Consider the following 22,612-nt stretch of genomic DNA (forward strand, 5'->3'; position numbering starts at 1 on the left):
ATATATTATGTATGTTTTATTCCTTTGTGTAATACATTGTGTACTGTCTTCCTTTGTGTAATACATTGTGTACTGTCTTCCTTTGTGTAATACATTGTGTACTGTCTTCCTTTGTGTAATACATTGTGTACTGTCTTCCTTTTGTGTAATACATTGTGTGTTGTCTTCCTTTTGTGTAATACATTGTGTGTTGTCTTCCTTTTGTGTAATCTATTGTGTGCTTTATTCCTTTGTGTAATACATTGTGTATTGTCTTCCTTTTGTGTTATCTGTTGTGTTTGTTTTATTCCTTTGTATTATCTATTGTTTTCTTCCTTTGTATTATCTATTGTGTATGATTGTTTTATTGGTGTAGTGTATGTCGTTTAGTTCAGTTTTGTACTGTTTATCGTTCCACCAACAGCCTAGGTAATTTAAGGACGTCCTCCCCTGTGTGAGACATGTATGTGTGTTGGGTATGTCTCCCTTGTGTGAGACATGTATGTGTGTTGGGTATGTCTCAGTAGGTTGTGTTGTGTATGTCTCGGTAGGTTGTGGAGTCTCGACAGTTCCTATTAAGATCTTGGACATGTTACATATCATAACTATGCCAAATAGTTACTCAATAAAATAGCCATATAAAAAGTAAACTGTAATTTTACTCAGTCTGTGTCTTTGAAATATGTGTAATCATGTCAGCAATGCATTGTTACTAAACAATCGCTTTCGTTGTTGTTTATGTGCGGTTTAAAGGATGACCAGACAACTCCACAGCCTTTGGAAACGAAATTCTCGCTTATATTAAAATTAAAATTTTCAGACTTTTGTAAACGTACATGGAGACGAAGTTCATGTGCTCCGAAAGGATCGCATGCTGATTCACCAGCGTGACCAATGATATGCATGTGTATTGTCAATTAAAGATTCGCATTCTGATTCACCAACGTAACCCATCATATGTTTGTGTATTGTCAATACTTTAACATTGCTTCACTAACAGATTTCGATATCTGTCTAGAACCTATTCCTTGCTGTTTGTTATATTCAAAATAAAAACGCAGATCGGTAATGATAGACAACTTTATTTTGTGTACATCAATGGTACAAGACAATGCATCTGAACTCATCAATATTTGCCGTGTATGATATATCCCTTTTGCATCTCGATATAAATATATATAAATTAAACGTGTAAAAGATTTGTTAATATGTCACATTTACAAATAAAATTTTTATTGCACAATCTTATTTATGGCATAACCTTTTAATATAAACATTCCAGGAAAGAGGAAAGAACTACAATAGCACACGAAAGCGAGTCATACAAAATCGTCCAATCAAAAGAACTGTTTCATCACATTTACGGACCACATCACCATATGTTAGTAAGCAAATTGGCCGCCAACTAGATCAGATATATCATGCCGTCACACCATTTACTAACATAGGTAAGAGAACATCTAAGTCAATGATTCTAATATAAATAAGTACACTTATAGTACAATCACAGGAAGCGTGCAACTAGTTGTCACACAGTTAACATGTATAATAAATATTGCACATTTTCTCCATGTTCGACCTCTAACTGTTCGAAATCTCATTATTTTCCCGAAGTTTCCATTTTACAATCGTATAGTCTTCCCGTTCTGTGGAAGACATTGTCCTTTGCATCATGGATGAAAAACGACCATGGCGACAATGGTGACCGTAATGGTCATTGCGACCATGGCAACCATTGCAACCATGGCGATCATCGCTTGTTCTGGTCCACAACACAAAGGAGCTAATTATAACTATAACTTCATTATTTCAACACTGCATTCAGCACCATGTCGATGGGTTTTTTCAAAAGTTCTCGGAAGAAAATTCGGAACTTCAAAGTAGACCAGGTATGTCACTACACACCTCAAAACTCAAAGCTTTGCATGAATCCAAGATCAGTGAGAAATGTTTCAAAGCAATGGGCCAAGGCAGCTTGGACAAGGATGGTCTTTATAATTTACAAATACATATGATTATTCGATCATTTCATGTATCACCGTCTCCATTCCAACACATTTTGTCACTGATCGGGAACTTTTAAGTATGGCAGCACCTAGAGTCGTCGCCTTGTTGTCGTAGACTTAGAAGTCCGACGTCCCGTAGCTATCGTCGAAGGCGTTGAAGTTGTTCTGTGTACCTTGCTGATATTGCTTTTGTGCCGGTGGAGCCGGCGGTGGAGGCACGGGCTTGTACGACACCGGGGGCGGTGGGGGCCTGGTGTTCACCGCCGGGGCCGCGTGTGAGGCCGGTGGCCCCTTCTGATCGTGCAGCATCCTATACACGTGCGACTCGCTCCAGTCACGGTCTCCAGTCTTGGCAGGGGCGGGCCCAGACGACGTGGCAGTGGAGGACATTCTGTAGGAATACACAATCTGCAGTTATGAAAATCTGAAGATCTGAAGGCTAACAGGTAAGAAATGACTTGTTATCTTGATTCTTACATACAAATTTAAAATGTTTGATTAGATATTTGTATGCGTAAAGAGTACAATAAACATTGAGTTGATTGATTTCAACATTAAATATTTATTAACAAATAATAATAATTTGGTTATTACTCGAAATCATCAACTTACCTTCAGGAATGAATCAGGTATATCATTATCACTATATATTAAGATATGTAATGCATTCTTATCTAACACACAATGCAAAAGTCTTCCAGTCTTTTACAATTGATCAGACAACACACCTGTTAATATTAATGAGAATATTTCCTCTCCATTTTATTCATTAATAAGCCAAACAGATGTTTGGGGGAAGGGTCGATAACTACATAGGGGAACGGTGCCTATATTGTTACGTTTAATTCATTAGGACAATATTTTGACTGAATACTTTTATAACCAGGCGTTCGACCATTTTTGTATATCGGAAACATTTTAGAAGAAATTCTGGCATGTTCCCAATTTGTAAAATTTAGAATGGACCTGCGTAACAGTTTCCCCACTTTTTTGTATTGAATGTTCAAATGGATATTTCTCTACGTAAAAAACTCTTCAATGTATTTTGTCTTCATTTTCTCTTCCATACAGTTGTTTTGCATACTCTACAAAAACTTTAACAAAATATCTCGATCAGCTGGCATAAACTTTTCATTGAAAACGCAATTCTAGTCTAACACCACCACCACACAAAAAAACATAACGAATTCCATATCTAAACAGTTGTATTAACACCTGACAATAGATAAGTAATAAATCGTGATGTGTAACTCAGACACACAAGGAACTACCTAATCCCTTACCAAACTACATCTATTGTCCTCATTGTACTCATGCAATGTCTAGATTACCTCCCCGTATCCCACAGACTGGGAACATACCAGTAAACGGTATCTGATTAATCACAGGTGCAAACGTGGTGGTGGACAAGGTTGAGGTCATGCTGTTAACACGGATACTAGTCAGAGTCTACTCTACCATAACAGGATCCTGTGTGACGTCACACCACCAATCCATGATAGTCGACCTTCGTCATAGTCCGTAACACTAGGTCATCCTTTTATAGTAGGTTGCCTTTCATGTCAAATTACCTTACCAATGTCTTCATTTAACTGATAATCAAGGATATGCAGTAATTTATACTGATAATCGATGATATGCAGTAATTTATAACTCATCTAGCGATGTGATTTATAATATTTGTACCATTTGGATAAATATGACAAGACTGAGCGCCGTTCATGTTGAAGGGCAGCCGATAGATATCATTAGTTTCCGCCTACTATTAGATGGCTTCGTATTGTTTGGGTAGTTACTCTTCATTCATTATGCACCATTACATGTTGTAGAAATAGCTACTGGCTATTAAAGTCATCTAATAATGGCGTTTACATGCACGTGACGATACTATGTTTAGGGTTGTGGTATAATATTGCTGAAACAGCTGTCTCAATGCTGGTATTTCTATCTTTGTATATTGTTATAACGTTGTCATATGTGAATTTATGTCTCATTCTATAAAATGTGAATCTCATCTACAGAGCTCAATGCACATGCGCTACAATACGACGGGAAGATGACGTATCTCCCCAATTCCTCAAATCACAGCGTGTCTTACATAAACATGATGAGAATCATTGTCAGTGATCACTGTCGACTATCAATGATGTCTCGCCGTGTCTGTACGACGTGGCCTGTGACCTATCATGAACCGTGGCTACTATCATGGACTTGGTGGATTATGTGGTGCCGCCGCTACAGGTATGGTGGCATGCCATGGCGGCTTTTCCCACCTTGTTCTTAACTTACGGATATCGACCTTGTGTTTGACCTGTATAAGTGTCCTTTATATTGGCCCCGGAATACAAGCCCATGGGCGAATTGTACTGTAAGTGAACCACCCTGGCATCACCACCGTCACCAGCGGGGGGCGCACCATTAGGCACCGACCTTACGGAGATCTGTCTCTGGGCTGGAGCCTGGGCAGGGGGTCTGGGCGACGTCGGTTTTGGACTGACGGAGGGCGGACCTCCTCGCTGAGGGGTGTTCTGAACAGGCATGAAGCTGTCCTGCTGTTCCAGCTCCCAGGGTTTGGCGACATTTGATGATCTTAAGGATGAGGACCATGCTGGTGGTTTATTATAGCCGTCATCGGTAGTGTGTCCGCTGTAGTTCACTGGTCTCGGCTGTACCGGAGGTGGTGGTGGTGGTGCGGCGGGCTGGAACCTCGGAGGTTCGGGCTGTCTTTTTACCTTCGTATAATCCACCCCAAAGTCAACATAATCTTTTGCCTGGGGTTGGAACGGCTTCGGACCCTTCTTGCCTCCTGGAGTAGCTGTAATACATAGACAGAAGCCATCTTAGAAAATAGACAAACCTCAAATTTATTTATTTCAAAACGTATGGGTACTTACCATCGGTCATCAACTGTAGTAAAAAACAAAAAATTAATGAATTAATTAACACACGTGTATAAAATTAAAACATCAATATAAAACATTGATAGAAATCCAAGTTATTTAAACATAAAAGGGTAGTTACTCATTTATTTGATGATTTTTGGACTATTTGATTACATACAGAAATACATTTTATTGTAAAAAGCTGCCAATGATATTTCAGGAGAAGTCAGATGAAACAATAAAAGTTCCCCGACTGACACTGACGTACATATTTAGATAGAAGCTTCCCGACTGACACTGTCGTACATATTTAGGTAAAACCTTCCCCGACTGACACTGTCATACATATTTAGGTAAAACCTCCCCGACTGACACTGTCGTACATATTTAGGTAAAAGCTCCCCGACTGACACTGTCGTACATATTTAGGTAAAAGCTCCCCGACTGACACTGTCATACATATTTAGGTAAAAGCTCCCCGACTGACACTGTCGTACATATTTAGGTAAAACCTCCCCGACTGACACTGTCGTACATACTTAGGTAAAAGTTCCCCGACTGACACTGTCGTACATATTTAGGTAAAAGTTCCCCGACTGACACTGTCATACATATTTAGGTAAAAGCTCCCCGACTGACACTGTCATACATATTTAGGTAAAAGCTCCCCGACTGACACTGTCATACATATTTAGGTAAAACCTCCCCGACTGACACTGTCATACATATTTAGGTAAAAGTTCCCCGACTGACACTGTCGTACATATTTAGGTAAAACCTCCCCGACTGACACTGTCGTACATATTTAGGTAAAAGCTCCCCGACTGACACTGTCGTACATATTTAGGTAAAAGCTCCCCGACTGACACTATCATACATATTTAGGTAAAACCTCCCCGACTGACACTGTCATACATATTTAGGTAAAAGTTCCCCGACTGACACTGTCATACATATTTAGGTAAAACCTCCCCGACTATCACTGTCGTACATATTTAGGTTAAAGCTCCCCGACTGACACTGTCGTACATATTTAGGTTAAAGCTCCCCGACTGTCACTGTCGTACATATTTAGGTAAAACCTCCCCGACTATCACTGTCGTACATATTTAGGTAAAACCTCCCCGACTGTCACTGTCATACATATTTAGGTAAAACCTCCCCGACTATCACTGTCGTACATATTTAGGTTAAAGCTCCCCGACTGTCACTGTCGTACATATTTAGGTAAAACCTCCCCGACTGTCACTGTCATACATATTTAGGTAAAACCTCCCCGACTGACACTGTCGTACATATTTAGGTAAAAGCACCCCGACTTACACTGTCGTACATATTTAGGTAAAACCTCCCCGACTGTCACTGTCGTACATATTTAGGTAAAAGCTCCCCGCCTGTCACTGTCATACATATTTAGGTAAAACCTCCCCGACTATCACTGTCATACATATTTAGGTAAAAGTTCCCCGACTGACACTGTTGTACATATTTAGGTAAAACCTCCCCGACTGACACTGTCGTACATATTTAGGTAAAAGTTCCCCGCCTGACACTGTCGTACATATTTAGGTTAAAGTTCCCCGACTGACACTGTCGTACATATTTAGGTAAAAGCTCCCCGACTGACACTGTCGTACATATTTAGGTAAAAGTTCCCCGACTGACACTGTCGTACATATTTAGGTAAAACCTCCCCGACTGACACTGTCATACATATTTAGGTAAAAGTTCCCCGACTGACACTGTCGTACATATTTAGGTAAAACCTCCCCGACTGACACTGTCGTACATATTTAGGTAAAACCTCCCCGACTGACACTGTCGTACATATTTAGGTAAAAGCTCCCCGACTGACACTGTCGTACATATTTAGGTAAAACCTCCCCGACTATCACTGTTGTACATATTTAGGTAAAAGCTCCCCGACTGACACTGTCATACATATTTAGGTATAGTATTAGTTGCGTTGTGTCACAAACGCCTAGAGTAAAACAATTCACTTTGTTTTTAGAAAGATCAAACGTTAATGCATAGCGTATAAACATACTACTTGTTTGTCCACGATTCGGTATCATATTTCGTTATTGAATAATTTCGTTACGAATACAGCATGAATACTTCTGTAACTACAAAGTACTGGTAAACTGTATCAATCAAATATCAATATCTTAGTGCAGTTGACTAATAGCACAAATACACATTAACAGTTAGAGTGCTTGTTAATGAATAGTTAGTTCTGACAATACTCATATTAAGAAGCATTATGAGAATAAAACAATTGCTACATCAAATACGTTTACAATGTATACAATGGATTTTGAATGATCTTTAAGGTATAATATAAATTAAAACAAACATACTGAGTATTGTAACAATATATGTCCCCTACCGGCCTCCACTATTATTATTATTCACAAGAGTCTGATGTTCAATCTAAATCCCTCGAGGTACGAAGTCTCCAGAGCACTGACAATGATTTTATAATATAGTGAAGGTGACCTTGACCCTACAACCCTGATATTACGTGTATGAAGTTTGATGAAAATTCTCGGTGTTATACCACCCCGAGGACATCAAAGTTATCACTGGACAAGTTTGTAGTTAGAGCTGTTAATAAAGGAACAATAATACACATTGTTCTAGTTTTATTACATTGATTACCATTTCAATGTTCTCTTGTTTTCTAGTTATGGCTAGTAAAGATTAATTTCAATCGTCATCTGGAATATTACCCTACCCATCAACATATAAGTATACAGACACGTATATTGTGCATGCACAGTAAGACTTTTCTATATCACTAAATAAATACAACATGCATACCAGAACCAATACAGGAAAGCCATGCATTTTATATCGGTCTGCAGCAGATGATAACATGCACATTAGTTGACCGGCCCTAAATTGAGAACTTCTAATGAATTCCACAACGACGGAGACGTTCCAATCCTCGTCATATCGTTTGCTTACACAGTGAGAAGAAACACTGCTATACTATGGACGCACTCTATCAATGTTCGTCTTAGTTTTATAAATGTGATAAATATCATATCAGTAAGTTTACCGCTTTTTCAGAGGTAAATATCAAGTTGTTTCCCGCGGTGAAAAGCTATTTATTCGTTCTTGATTAAGAAAACGTTGAATGCGTTTGTCTGGTTAATGATGCATTTTACAGTAAAAAAGATATGCGACACATACTTAGTACCTACATTCTACATTATAACCGACAGTGCATATCTAAGTTGGTGAAAAAAGCTGCGAAACATTAAGGCATGTCTGCAGCTGCCTACCGAATACAGCCGTCCTAGTATCATCCGCCACAACCCTGCGTACTCTTCAACGGAAAAGCGTGCAAAAATGCAACCAAGTGCAGTACCCAAATGAAGTAAAAATAATGAGAGTTAATGATGGTTCGACGTTTGATTGCCGATATCCACTGTGCTGTAAACATAAATAAATTCTCCTTCAGAGTTATTTTTCTAAATTTTCACAATGAGCCGTTTTAAGTGTTACGACAATGGTTGCATTAATGGCCATACAGGAAGCAGCACACAACGTTGCGGAGACAGTGCCGCTACAGGCCGTGATACTAATCTACACGGTCACCTTTCTTAGTCGTTAACGCCTGACCAAACATTTTTCGTCTTTCCCAAACTGGAGCTGTTGGATAATTATCTTCCTCTTCCTCCGCTACCTCTTGAAACTCGTTGTTACCATTATTGTAGCGCATGTCCTCTGTTATATACCCAAATGACTTGTTTCAATAATAGTATAGCGACCAGTATCATATTGTATACGTATAGTAACTACTGGCTATCTAAGTTTAACGTTATAACCCAAAGCACGAAACAGCAAACCAAACCATTTCAACTTCAAACGGTGAATACTTGGAAGGGAGGAATTTATATATCAATAGCATTGGATGGGTAAGGGAGGATACACTACAGGCGAGCAGGACGAGCCAGTAAATGGCAGATCTGACACGAATCATCCCAACATCGCTACAACAGAGGACGGCGCAGAAGATGGCAGTTTGAACAGAAATTGACATATTAGACAGTGTGCGTTTATTAGCGTTATAAGAATATTCAAGAGTCGGAGGGAAACTGATCTTAAAGAGAAGATTCAAGAGTCGGAGGGAAACTGATCTGACATAGACGATTCAAGAGACGGAGGGAAACTGATCTGACATAGACGATTCAAGAGACGGAGGGAAACTGATCTGACATAGACGATTCAAGAGACGGAGGGAAACTGATCTGACAGATTCTGATGAGTGTTTTAAAACATAGCATTTTAGATTGGAAACATCGTTATGATTACCTGTTAATATTAACCAATAACCTTTACAATGAAACCATTATAAGCACAACAATGTGTAGCCATGTAGGGTTTACTTACGCTGAGGTGGAGGAGGTTTAGTGTTAAAAGTCTGCTTCCTCTGTGATACTGGGATATACGAGTAATCCTCCTCGGGCACGGGGTCACTTGACCGGATATAACTGGGCTGTTGGTCCTGCAGTTCTGTCTGTGCCGAAGACATACCTTGAAGGGGATAGGATGGTCCGGAACTAAACTGGCGCAATGGAGGAGGAGCTTGGTGTTGTGCGGGCGGCTGGTACGAGGAAAAAGACCTGGGTGACAGAGCACTATCAAGGCTATCCTGTACACGCACCATCATACTGGATTGAGGGGAGTACTGCTGTTGGGAGGAAGGGGATGGTTGTGGGGACCACCCGGATTTTACCGAGGGCTTACCGTAGTTGGCACCAAAATTAGTAGTACCACCTCCGAACTGGTTGAGCGTGATTTTTTTAGGCTGGTGTCCAGACGTATTCTGTGGTGGCGGCATACTGGGGGCTGCGTACACCGGCTCCGGCCGCTTCTTTATAGGAATCTGAATCTGTCGAAAACAATAGTATATCATTGATCTGGAATGGTCACTCGCTAGGAGTGTTTATCATTCCAGAATGAAATGTTAGAATTACCATTCCAATGTTGCTTGTGGTATAACATTTAAAGTCAGACGCTAACAGCCTTCCTATTATTGAGACAAAGTCGGTTCATGTAATATTATAACTACCGGAGACATAGTTAAAAATCGTGTTTATTAGAGGTAAAGGCCAATATTGTAGCAAATAAAAGTTGAGCCGATTAACGAATATGACTTTTAAAGTATTTTACGTTATGGCGGAGTGTAAAATGATGATCAATATTTTAATCAGACTGACGTTATAATGTATTGTAATGTGGCTGGAGTGTTTGCTTAATTTTCATTGGTCAATTTCCTGTAATTTTCATTGGTCAATTTCCTGTTTTCCTCACAAGGACCTATCAGTGAGTAGACCTATTTGAGCTAAAAATAACTCGGTTGGGAAATTCTATCCGACTGATGTTATAACGTAGTGTATATTGAATGATCGTTATTTAATCAGAACAGAACGTTGTAAACGTCATTGTATATTGATGAATCTGTATTTTAATGCAGACAGCACGTATTAAACGTAAGTGGTATAGTGATGATCTGTTAGTTTATAATCAGAACAGACGTTGTAACCTGTAGTGTATAATGATGAATCTGTATTTTCAATATCAGAACAGACGTTGTAACGTAGTGTATATTGATGATCTGTATTTTAATCAGACGACGTTGTAACGTAGTGTATATTGATGATCTGTATTTTAATAAGACAGACATTGAACGTTGTATATGGATGATCTGTATTTTAAATCAGACACGTTGTAACGTAGTGTTATGGATGATCTGTATTTAATCAAAAGACTTTTCGGGTTAAAAAGGGGGTTTTTTTTGGTTTTTTTTTGGGGCCCCAAACCATTTTTTTAACCCCCCCCCCGGTTAAAAAATTTTTATTCCCCAAAAAATTTTTTTAAATTTACCCTCCCGAAACTTTTTTTTTTTTTTTTTTTTTTTTTTTTTGGTTTACCCCTTTATTTTTTTACTGTTTTTTTCCCAGAAATTTCTGTTTTTCGGTTTAATAACCCCTTTTAAGGGTTTGTTTACTTTTTAAATAGGAAAAACTTTACTAGGTATTTTAATCGGAATTACGAAAGCTTTTATTTAAATGATTTTTAACAACCTTTTAATGTTTTTTTTTATTTAAATTTTTAAATAACCCCCCCTTCAAGGAAAAACCCCCATTAAATTTTTTATAAACCCCCCGTAAAAATCTGTTTTTTAACTCCCGACAAAAAAAATTAAAAAATCCCCGATTATTTTAAAATTTACCCCCGGGATTTTTTAAAAATTGAACTTTTTACAATGGTTATAATTTGTTTTTCCCCTGGATCCTTTTATTCCAACCCCTTAATTTTTTTCATTGTTTTTAAGGAATATAAAAAACCCATTTGAAATTTTAAAACCCCCCCAAAATTTCCCCTTTTTAACATATTTTTTTTATTGAAAATTTTTTTTAAATTAAGAAACAATTGTTCCCCTTCACCCCTCCCCAACGTTACCCCTCCCTCCCAAACCCCATTTCCCCCCCCTTTAACGTAATTTATTTTTTTCCCTCCCCGGGGTTTTTAAAAATAACCAACGTTACTAATATTAATTTAATCCATTTTTAATTTAATTTGGTTTCCCTTTTTTTAAAGGGGATTCAAAATTTGAAAGTTTTAAAACCCCAAAAAGATCGTTTCGGAAACCAAAATTAAAAAAGGGATGTTCCTTAACCCGGGAAAACCTTTTTTTAAAAAAACCCCAAGCCTTAAATTTTAAAATCCCCCCATTTTAAAACTCCCCCAATGTTTAAATTCCCCGTACTCATCTAAACTATTCCCCCCACCTATTGGGGTAAATTTTTACCGGTTAAATTGGGGTAAAATTTTGAACCCCCTTGGTGATTTTTTTTCCCTTTCAAGTTAAATAACTTTAACGTTATAAAATTCTAACCCTCCCTTTCTTTAAATTTTTATTATATCTTCCCCCCCTTACTAATCATTTTTTAAACTTTTAATCCCCTCCCGACCACAGTTATACATATCTCCCCCTCCCTTTACTAGTTATTTTTTGCCTATTTAAATCTTCCCTCCGTTACCCATCATTGTTATATTACTGTTTTCATCATGAAAAACTCCCCCCGTTAAATTTTTTAAAATCCCCCTATTTACCTACCATTTTAAAAACCCCCCCTCCCGCCCTTTTCATTTTTGATTTTTCCCCCCCGTTTCTAAATTTTTCCCTTTCCCCCCTCCCTTTTTTTAATTTTTAAAATTTTTTCCCTTCCCCTTTCCCGTTTATCATCATTTTTAAATTTCCCCTCCCGTTCCCCATATTTTTAATATCCCCCCTCCCTTTTCCAATTGTTATTATCTCCCCCCCCCCCCAAAGATTATGTTTATCTTTTAATCTCCCCCCGTTATCATCATTTTATCATATCTCCCCCCCCTTTACCAAAGGGTTATTTTATACCCCCCTCCCGACCTTATCTTGTTAACATATTCCCCTCCCGTTACTTTTTTTTTAGCCCTTTTCCCCCCTCCTTTACTCACATTGTTATACATATTCCCCCCGTACTCATCATTGTATACCAATTCCCCCCCCGGGGTTAAATAATTTGGGTTAAATATCTCCCCTCCCCCACAACCATACCCCCCCGACTATTGTTTTTTATTCCTCCCGTTACTCATCTTTGTTATAAAAATACTCCCTCCCTTTCCCCATCATGTTAAATATCCCCCTCCCAACCATCATTTTTTAAAAACCCCCCCCCCATCAGGTTTTACTACCCCCCAACTTAACTCCCGGGGTTTATATCATATCTCCCTCCCGTTACTCTATCATTGTTATATCATATCTCCCCTCCCGTTACTCTATCATTGTTATATCATATCTCCCTCCCGTTACTCTATCATTGTTATATCATATCTCCCCTCCCGTTACTCTATCATTGTTATATCATATCTCCCTCCCGTTACTCTATCATTGTTATATCATATCTCCCCTCCCGTTACTCTATCATTGTTATATCATATCTCCCCTCCCGTTACTCTATCATTGTTATATCATATCTCCCCTCCCGTTACTCTATCATTGTTATATCATATCTCCCCTCCCGTTACTCTATCATTGTTATATCATATCTCCCCTCCCGTTACTCTATCATTGTTATATCATATCTCCCCTCCCGTTACTCTATCATTGTTATATCATATCTCCCTCCCGTTACTCTATCATTGTTATATCATATCTCCCCTCCCGTTACTCTATCATTGTTATATCATATCTCCCCTCCCGTTACTCCTATCATTGTTATATCATATCTCCCCTCCCGTTACTCTATCATTGTTATATCATATCTCCCTCCCGTTACTCTATCATTGTTATATCATATCTCCCCTCCCGTTACTCCATCATTGTTATATCATATCTCCCTCCCGTTACTCTATCATTGTTATATCATATCTCCCCTCCCGTTACTCTATCATTGTTATATCATATCTCCCCTCCCGTTACTCTATCATTGTTATATCATATCTCCCCTCCCGTTACTCTATCATTGTTATATCATATCTCCCCTCCCGTTACTCTATCATTGTTATATCATATCTCCCTCCCGTTACTCTATCATTGTTATATCATATCTCCCCTCCCGTTACTCTATCATTGTTATATCATATCTCCCTCCCGTTACTCTATCATTGTTATATCATATCTCCCCTCCCGTTACTCTATCATTGTTATATCATATCTCCCCTCCCGTTACTCTATCATTGTTATATCATATCTCCCCTCCCGTTACTCTATCATTGTTATATCATATCTCCCCTCCCGTTACTCTATCATTGTTATATCATATCTCCCCTCCCGTTACTCTATCATTGTTATATCATATCTCCCTCCCGTTACTCTATCATTGTTATATCATATCTCCCCTCCCGTTACTCTATCATTGTTATATCATATCTCCCCTCCCGTTACTCTATCATTGTTATATCATATCTCCCTCCGTTACTCTATCATTGTTATATCATATCTCCCCTCCCGTTACTCTATCATTGTTATATCATATCTCCCCTCCCGTTACTCTATCATTGTTATATCATATCTCCCCTCCCGTTACTCTATCATTGTTATATCATATCTCCCCTCCCGTTACTCTATCATTGTTATATCATATCTCCCCTCCCGTTACTCTATCATTGTTATATCATATCTCCCCTCCCGTTACTCTATCATTGTTATATCATATCTCCCTCCCGTTACTCTATCATTGTTATATCATATCTCCCCTCCCGTTACTCTATCATTGTTATATCATATCTCCCTCCCGTTACTCTATCATTGTTATATCATATCTCCCTCCCGTTACTCTATCATTGTTATATCATATCTCCCTCCCGTTACTCTATCATTGTTATATCATATCTCCCTCCCGTTACTCTATCATTGTTATATCATATCTCCCCTCCCGTTACTCCATCATTGTTATATCATATCTCCCTCCCGTTACTCTATCATTGTTATATCATATCTCCCTCCCGTTACTCTATCATTGTTATATCATATCTCCCTCCCGTTACTCTATCATTGTTATATCATATCTCCCCTCCCGTTACTCCATCATTGTTATATCATATCTCCCCTCCCGTTACTCTATCATTGTTATATCATATCTCCCTCCCGTTACTCTATCATTGTTATATCATATCTCCCCTCCCGTTACTCTATCATTGTTATATCATATCTCCCCTCCCGTTACTCTATCATTGTTATATCATATCTCCCCTCCCGTTACTCTATCATTGTTATATCATATCTCCCCTCCCGTTACTCTATCATTGTTATATCATATCTCCCCTCCCGTTACTCTATCATTGTTATATCATATCTCCCTCCCGTTACTCTATCATTGTTATATCATATCTCCCTCCCGTTACTCTATCATTGTTATATCATATCTCCCCTCCCGTTACTCTATCATTGTTATATCATATCTCCCTCCCGTTACTCTATCATTGTTATATCATATCTCCCTCCCGTTACTCTATCATTGTTATATCATATCTCCCCTCCCGTTACTCTATCATTGTTATATCATATCTCCCCTCCCGTTACTCTATCATTGTTATATCATATCTCCCCTCCCGTTACTCTATCATTGTTATATCATATCTCCCCTCCCGTTACTCTATCATTGTTATATCATATCTCCCCTCCCGTTACTCCATCATTGTTATATCATATCTCCCTCCCGTTACTCTATCATTGTTATATCATATCTCCCCTCCCGTTACTCTATCATTGTTATATCATATCTCCCCTCCCGTTACTCTATCATTGTTATATCATATCTCCCTCCCGTTACTCTATCATTGTTATATCATATCTCCCCTCCCGTTACTCTATCATTGTTATATCATATCTCCCCTCCCGTTACTCTATCATTGTTATATCATATCTCCCCTCCCGTTACTCTATCATTGTTATATCATATCTCCCCTCCCGTTACTCTATCATTGTTATATCATATCTCCCTCCCGTTACTCTATCATTGTTATATCATATCTCCCCTCCCGTTACTCTATCATTGTATATCTCCCCTCCCGTTACTCTATCATTGTTATATCATATCTCCCCTCCCGTTACTCTATCATTGTTATATCATATCTCCCCTCCCGTTACTCTATCATTGTTATATCATATCTCCCCTCCCGTTACTCTATCATTGTTATATCATATCTCCCCTCCCGTTACTCTATCATTGTTATATCATATCTCCCCTCCCGTTACTCTATCATTGTTATATCATATCTCCCCTCCCGTTACTCTATCATTGTTATATCATATCTCCCCTCCCGTTACTCTATCATTGTTATATCATATCTCCCCTCCCGTTACTCTATCATTGTTATATCATATCTCCCCTCCCGTTACTCTATCATTGTTATATCATATCTCCCCTCCCGTTACTCTATCATTGTTATATCATATCTCCCCTCCCGTTACTCTATCATTGTTATATCATATCTCCCCTCCCGTTACTCTATCATTGTTATATCATATCTCCCCTCCCGTTACTCTATCATTGTTATATCATATCTCCCCTCCCGTTACTCTATCATTGTTATATCATATCTCCCTCCCGTTACTCTATCATTGTTATATCATATCTCCCTCCCGTTACTCTATCATTGTTATATCATATCTCCCCTCCCGTTACTCTATCATTGTTATATCATATCTCCCCTCCCGTTACTCTATCATTGTTATATCATATCTCCCCTCCCGTTACTCTATCATTGTTATATCATATCTCCCCTCCCGTTACTCTATCATTGTTATATCATATCTCCCCTCCCGTTACTCTATCATTGTTATATCATATCTCCCCTCCCGTTACTCTATCATTGTTATATCATATCTCCCTCCCGTTACTCTATCATTGTTATATCATATCTCCCCTCCCGTTACTCTATCATTGTTATATCATATCTCCCCTCCCGTTACTCTATCATTGTTATATCATATCTCCCCTCCCGTTACTCTATCATTGTTATATCATATCTCCCCTCCCGTTACTCTATCATTGTTATATCATATCTCCCCTCCCGTTACTCTATCATTGTTATATCATATCTCCCCTCCCGTTACTCTATCATTGTTATATCATATCTCCCTCCCGTTACTCTATCATTGTTATATCATATCTCCCCTCCCGTTACTCTATCATTGTTATATCATATCTCCCTCCCGTTACTCTATCATTGTTATATCATATCTCCCCTCCCGTTACTCTATCATTGTTATATCATATCTCCCCTCCCGTTACTCTATCATTGTTATATCATATCTCCCCTCCCGTTACTCTATCATTGTTATATCATATCTCCCTCCCGTTACTCTATCATTGTTATATCATATCTCCCCTCCCGTTACTCTATCATTGTTATATCATATCTCCCTCCCGTTACTCTATCATTGTTATATCATATCTCCCTCCCGTTACTCTATCATTGTTATATCATATCTCCCTCCCGTTACTCCATCATTGTTATATCATATCTCCCTCCCGTTACTCTATCATTGTTATATCATATCTCCCCTCCCGTTACTCTATCATTGTTATATCATATCTCCCTCCCGTTACTCTATCATTGTTATATCATATCTCCCTCCCGTTACTCCATCATTGTTTATATATCTCCCCTCCCGTTCTCATCATTGTTATATCATTCTCCCCTCCCCGTTACCTATTCATTGTTATATCATATCTCCCCTCCCGTTACTATCATTGTTTAATATTCTCCCCTCCGTTACCTATCATTGTTATCATACCCCCCTCCCGTTACTCTATCATTGTTATATCATATCTCCCTCCCGTTACTCTATCATGTTATATATCTCCCCCTTTCCTATCATTGTTATACCATATCTCCCCTCCCGTACTCTATCATTGTTATAACATATCTCCCCCCCCGTTACTCTATCCTTGTATTCATATCTCCCCCCGTACTCTTGGGGGGGATATAAATTTTCCCCCCCCTTTTACGTACAGTTATATCATACTCCCCCCGTTACCACTTTGAATCAATCCCCCCCCGGGGCCCAAGGGAAAAACCCCCCGCCCCCCACAATGAACAACCCCCCCGCCCCAGGGGGGGAACAAGCCCCCCCACCAATTGAAAAACCCCCCCGACCCAAGAACAACGCCCCCACCACAGGGAAAACCCCCCGATACCAAAAAAAATTTTTTAAAGGGGAACAACCCCCCCGCCATCATTGTTATATTCCCCCCCCCTTTACTACATTGTTATTATATCTCCCCCCTTACCTTCATTTTATACTATCTCCCCCCCCACTACGCTATCTCCCCCCATTTAATTTTCATTCACCAAATTTACTCTTAAAACCCCTCATTGGTTAAAAACCGGGACCCGAGAAATAAAAACTAACCAAAACCCCCACACAAAAAAACCCCACAAAAACAAAAGGGGTTTAACAAAACTCCCCCCTTCAAAAAATAACAAACCCCCCAAAAGAAACAACTACCAAAACAAAACCCCAAACCCCCCACAACAAAACAACCCCCCCCAAAACCAACCCCCCCAAAAAAGAACACCCATACAAACAACCCCCCCACCCAAAAAAACCCCCCTTAACAAAAAAAAACCCCCACAAACAAAACAAAACCCCCAAACAACCAAATCCCCCCCCACAAAACAACCCCCCACAAAAAAAACCCCCCCCACCAAATAATCCCCACCAAAAGAAACCCAACCCCACCAAAAACCCCCCCACAACAAAAAAACCCCCCCAAACAAAACAATCCCCCCCCAAACAAAAACCCCCCCACAACAAACCAACTCCCCGAACAAATAAACCCCCACCCCAAATTAACTCCCCTTTAACAAATATTCCCCCACAAAAAAACAACACCCCTACAAAAAACCCAAACCCCCTACCCCAAAAACAAAAAAAACACCCCACAAAAAAAACCCAAAACCCCCACAAAAAACCCCCCCCAACCCCCTATCAACAAAATTAACTACCCCTATCAACAAAATCAACTACCCCTATCAACAAAACTAACTACCCCTATCAACAAAACCAACTACCCCTATCAACAAAACCAACTACCCCTATCAACAAAATCAACTACCCCTATCAACAAAACTAACTACCCCTATCATCAAAATCAAGGCCTTGCGTACACCTAACAACAATATGACTATATTATTCTGATAGTTTCTTTGAATAGAATACAATTCACAGTACACACCGGTCAATACTTACCTTTCTATCAAGAGTTCGATCTGTCCCCCGCCAAATTTTATCTGATCTAAAGCCTGTTTATGAGTAAAGCCTTCTGCGTCCCTCCCGTTTATCTCGAGAAAAATATCTCCTCGTTGGAGTTCTCCCTCTGCGGGAGTGTTCGAAAAAACCTGGAACAAAACAAAACAGAGGTGTAATATCATCAAGATTGAGCGTGACTTAAACCGTGACAAAGGATTCCCAGCCCAGTGTAATCCCTCCATGTACTTTGTGGGTGTGGGTGGGTTTTTTGGGGTTTTTTTCCTAGACGGCTGACTTTTTACGCTTTACACCCTACGTCCATTGGAATTCTACAAACCAGGGGCAATTCTTTCGTAAACTCGAGCTGTGGACTGTAACTACCTACCTACAGATAATAAGATATAGAATTGGACAATATTAAAGTATTAAAGGACACGATCTCCCATTGACTGGGGGGGGGGGGGGGGGGGGGGGGGGCGGGCGGGGGGCTTGTATAGCGAACAAGGAACTTTTTTGACTGTTGATTTTTCTCTAAAACACTTCCTTCCAACGCCCCTCTGTTATTTGATAATCAAGTGTACATATATATAACAATATCAGAATGGGCGTTTGCCATACACTATACGTAAGGTGAGATTATCTGTAGGCAGCGATCTGTACAGTAGATGTCATGTATAAGATAAGGGGCCGACCGTACACGTATCGCCCCTAACCTATCCTGCGTCCTGGCAACTATTGTTCCCTGACCTTTACCAAGAACGCTGCCGTCATTCTTTATTCTGGTCTTGGAAGATAAAAAATATTCTACGTGATACCAAACTCCTGTTTACAGACTATAGTCGCTTAAGCTCAATATTCTAATTACAAGTTACTATCATCTACATATATATAGTCTCTAGATTAATGCAGTATATTCATATGGCCGCTCATACTTCTCAACTAATTAATGTATAATGATGACAGACATATATAGTGAGGACATTCGTCTGTATAGTCCTCTACTAATTAATGTATAATGATGACAGACATATATAGTGATGACACCCGTCTGTATAGTCCTCTACTAATTAATGTATAATGATGACAGTCATATATAGTGATAACACGTGTCTGTATAGTCCTCTACTAATTAATGTATAATGATGACAGACATATATAGTGAGGACACTCGTCTGTATAGTCCTCTACTAATTAATGTATAATGATGACAGACATATATAGTGATGACACGTGTCTGTATAGTCCTCTACTAATTAATGTAAAATGATGACAGACATATATAGTGATGACACTCGTCTGTATAGTCCTCTACTAATTAATGTATAATGATGACAGACATATATAGTGCCGACACTCGTCTGTATAGTCCTCTACTAATTAATGTAAAATGATGACAGACATATATAGTGATGACACTCGTCTGTATAGTCCTCTACTAATTAATGTATAATGATGACAGACATATATAGTGATGACACGTGTCTGTATAGTCCTCTACTAATTAATGTATAATGATGACAGTCATATTTTAAAAAATGAACACTATTTGTATGACACTCCTTGTATAGTCCTCTACTAATTAATGTATAATGATTACAAAATATATATAGGACACTTCGATATCCTCTATAATTAGTTTTAATGAAGCATTTTTTTATAATTTTTAAAAAAACCCGTTGTAAAGCCTTCTATTTTTAAGTTTAAAATGAAGAATAATATAAATCGGTCTTATAGTCCTTTATATTAAGGGAAAATGTGGAATATTGTAATGTCGTATAGTTTTACTAATTTGTATAAATTACCCAAAAATATTATAAAAATCGCTTTAGTCCTTATAATTAATGTTAATATGACGAATTTAATTGTGACCTGCGAAGTCCTCTATAATTAATGTATAAAATCTACGTATATAGTAGGAACTTGTCGTATTTTACTAATTTATTTTAAGTAAAGTATTATTTAACCCGGGTTTTATTTATATTAATGTATAATGAAGGTTTTTATAGTAGGAATTGTCGGGATACTCTAATAATTAATTTAATGATAAACCCTATTTTTGAGGGAAAATTGTAAATTCTAAATTTTAAAGATTTTAAAGTCAACATTAAAAGGATTACCCCCGTCGTATATTTTACATTAATGTATAATTGGACGGAATATTGTAGGGGAAATCGTTTATGGTTCTCTAAATTATTTATAATTGCGTATTAATGTACTTTTAGTCCCTTTAATTTAATGTATAAAGATTACAGACCCAAATGTAAAAACCGTCTGATGTTTATTTAGTAAAGTCATTTTTTTGGATGCCCCCTTCGTAATACCCCACTAATTTGTTGTGGGCGGGCCTAAAGTGAGCACCCTGTAAGCCCACAATTATTGAAAAAAACTATGTGGGAAACCGTTTAAATCCCTTTAATTATTTTAAATTTGAAGACCAAAGGAGGGCCCCGCTTAAGCCCTTACTTAATGAAAGAAAAGAAAATAAGTGATGCCCCGTCTTTAAAACCCCACTAAATAAAAACAACATATTATAACACTTCTGGAAAAAGTCCCCACAATTAAGTTTTTGAACAGACAAAAGTATAACCGTTTAAAGGTTACTAATTAAGTTCTGTGAAAAATAGGTGAAATCGTGAATTCCCCCCTTTCGAATTATTGTGAATTTTTTATAGGAAAACGCTTAAATTTCATTAAAAAAACGTGTGTTAAATTTTTTTAAAAATTTACAATATTTACTGGTTGGGGAAAAATGGGGGAAACACCCAAAAAGTAGTTTGAAAACAAAAGAAAGGGTCTGAAGTTTTTTTAAAGGGACTTTTTAAGTAGGTTTTAGACAATTGCGGATATAGTGGGGGGGCCCTTTTTACCCTTTTGTTTTTTTTTTTTTTTTTTTTTTTTTTTTTTTTTTTTTTTTTTTTTTTTTTTTTTTTTTTTTTTTTTTTTTTTTTTTTTTTTTTTTTTTTTTTTTTTTTTTTTTTTTTTTTTTTTTTTTTTTTTTTTTTTTTTTTTTTTTTTTTTTTTTTTTTTTTTTTTTTTTTTTTTTTTTTTTTTTTTTTTTTTTTTTTTTTTTTTTTTTTTTTTTTTTTTTTTTTTTTTTTTCCCCCCCCCCCCCCCCCCCCCCCCCCCCCCCCCCCCCCCCCCCCCCCCCCCCCCCCCCCCCCCCCCCCCCCCCCCCCCCCCCCCCCCCCCCCCCCCCCCCCCCCCCCCCCCCCCCCCCCCCCCCCCCCCCCCCCCCCCCCCCGGGGAAAATCCCCAAAAATCCCCAAAAAAAAAAATTAAATTTCCAAAAGAATCAAAAAAGTTTGGGGGGTTTTTTTAGGTGGGTTTTTTTGAAAAATCAAAAAAAGCAACCCAAAGCCCAAATTTGTCAAAAAAATTTTTCCCCCCCAAAGAAAAAAAGGGGGCCGGGGGTTCCAAGTCGTCTATATTATCATTTACCAAACAACGTGTGTATCTTTAAGTTATACTTTCTATCAATTATTTACTGGATTCCCACAGTTATGACAATAGGAGGACGAATTACAATTATATACGAAGTGTACGGTATTATATGTACGGTATTATATGTACGGTATCATCTGTACGGTATTATATGTACGGTATTATCTGTACGGTATTATATGTACGGTATTATCTGTACGGTATTATATGTACGGTATTATATGTATTATCTGTACGGTATTATATGTACGGTATTATATGTACGATATTATATGTACGGTATTATATGTACGGTATTATATGTACGGTATTATCTGTACGGTATTATCTGTACGGTTACGGTATTATATGTACCGTATTATATGTACGGTATTATATGTACGGTATTATCTGTACGGTATTATATGTACGGTATTATCTGTACGGTTACGGTATTATATGTACGGTATTATATTTACGGTATTATATGTACCGTATTATCTGTACGGTATTATATGTACGGTATTATATGTACGGTATTATCTGTACGGTATTATATGTACGGTATT

General features: G+C 38.2%; 1 protein-coding gene across 1 annotated transcript in view; it reads right to left on the minus strand.

The window, feature by feature from the left end:
- Positions 1 to 1,043: 1,043 nt before the first annotated feature.
- LOC117339981 (extensin-like) overlaps positions 1,044 to 22,612 on the minus strand; it is a 48,825-nt gene continuing 27,256 nt past the window's right edge. Inside the window, exons 3-7 of the mRNA XM_033901713.1 lie at positions 18,623 to 18,772; positions 9,269 to 9,818; positions 8,474 to 8,602; positions 4,275 to 4,800; positions 1,044 to 2,376 (exon numbers count right to left, since the gene is read on the minus strand). Of these exons, the coding sequence (XP_033757604.1) occupies positions 2,103 to 2,376; positions 4,275 to 4,800; positions 8,474 to 8,602; positions 9,269 to 9,818; positions 18,623 to 18,772 (1,629 nt within the window). The 3' untranslated portion in view covers positions 1,044 to 2,102. The remainder of the gene's footprint in view (positions 2,377 to 4,274; positions 4,801 to 8,473; positions 8,603 to 9,268; positions 9,819 to 18,622; positions 18,773 to 22,612) is intronic.

This window comes from Pecten maximus, chromosome 1 (assembly GCF_902652985.1).
Source record: "Pecten maximus chromosome 1, xPecMax1.1, whole genome shotgun sequence".
In the NCBI taxonomy this organism is placed as follows: Eukaryota; Metazoa; Mollusca; class Bivalvia; order Pectinida; family Pectinidae; genus Pecten; species Pecten maximus.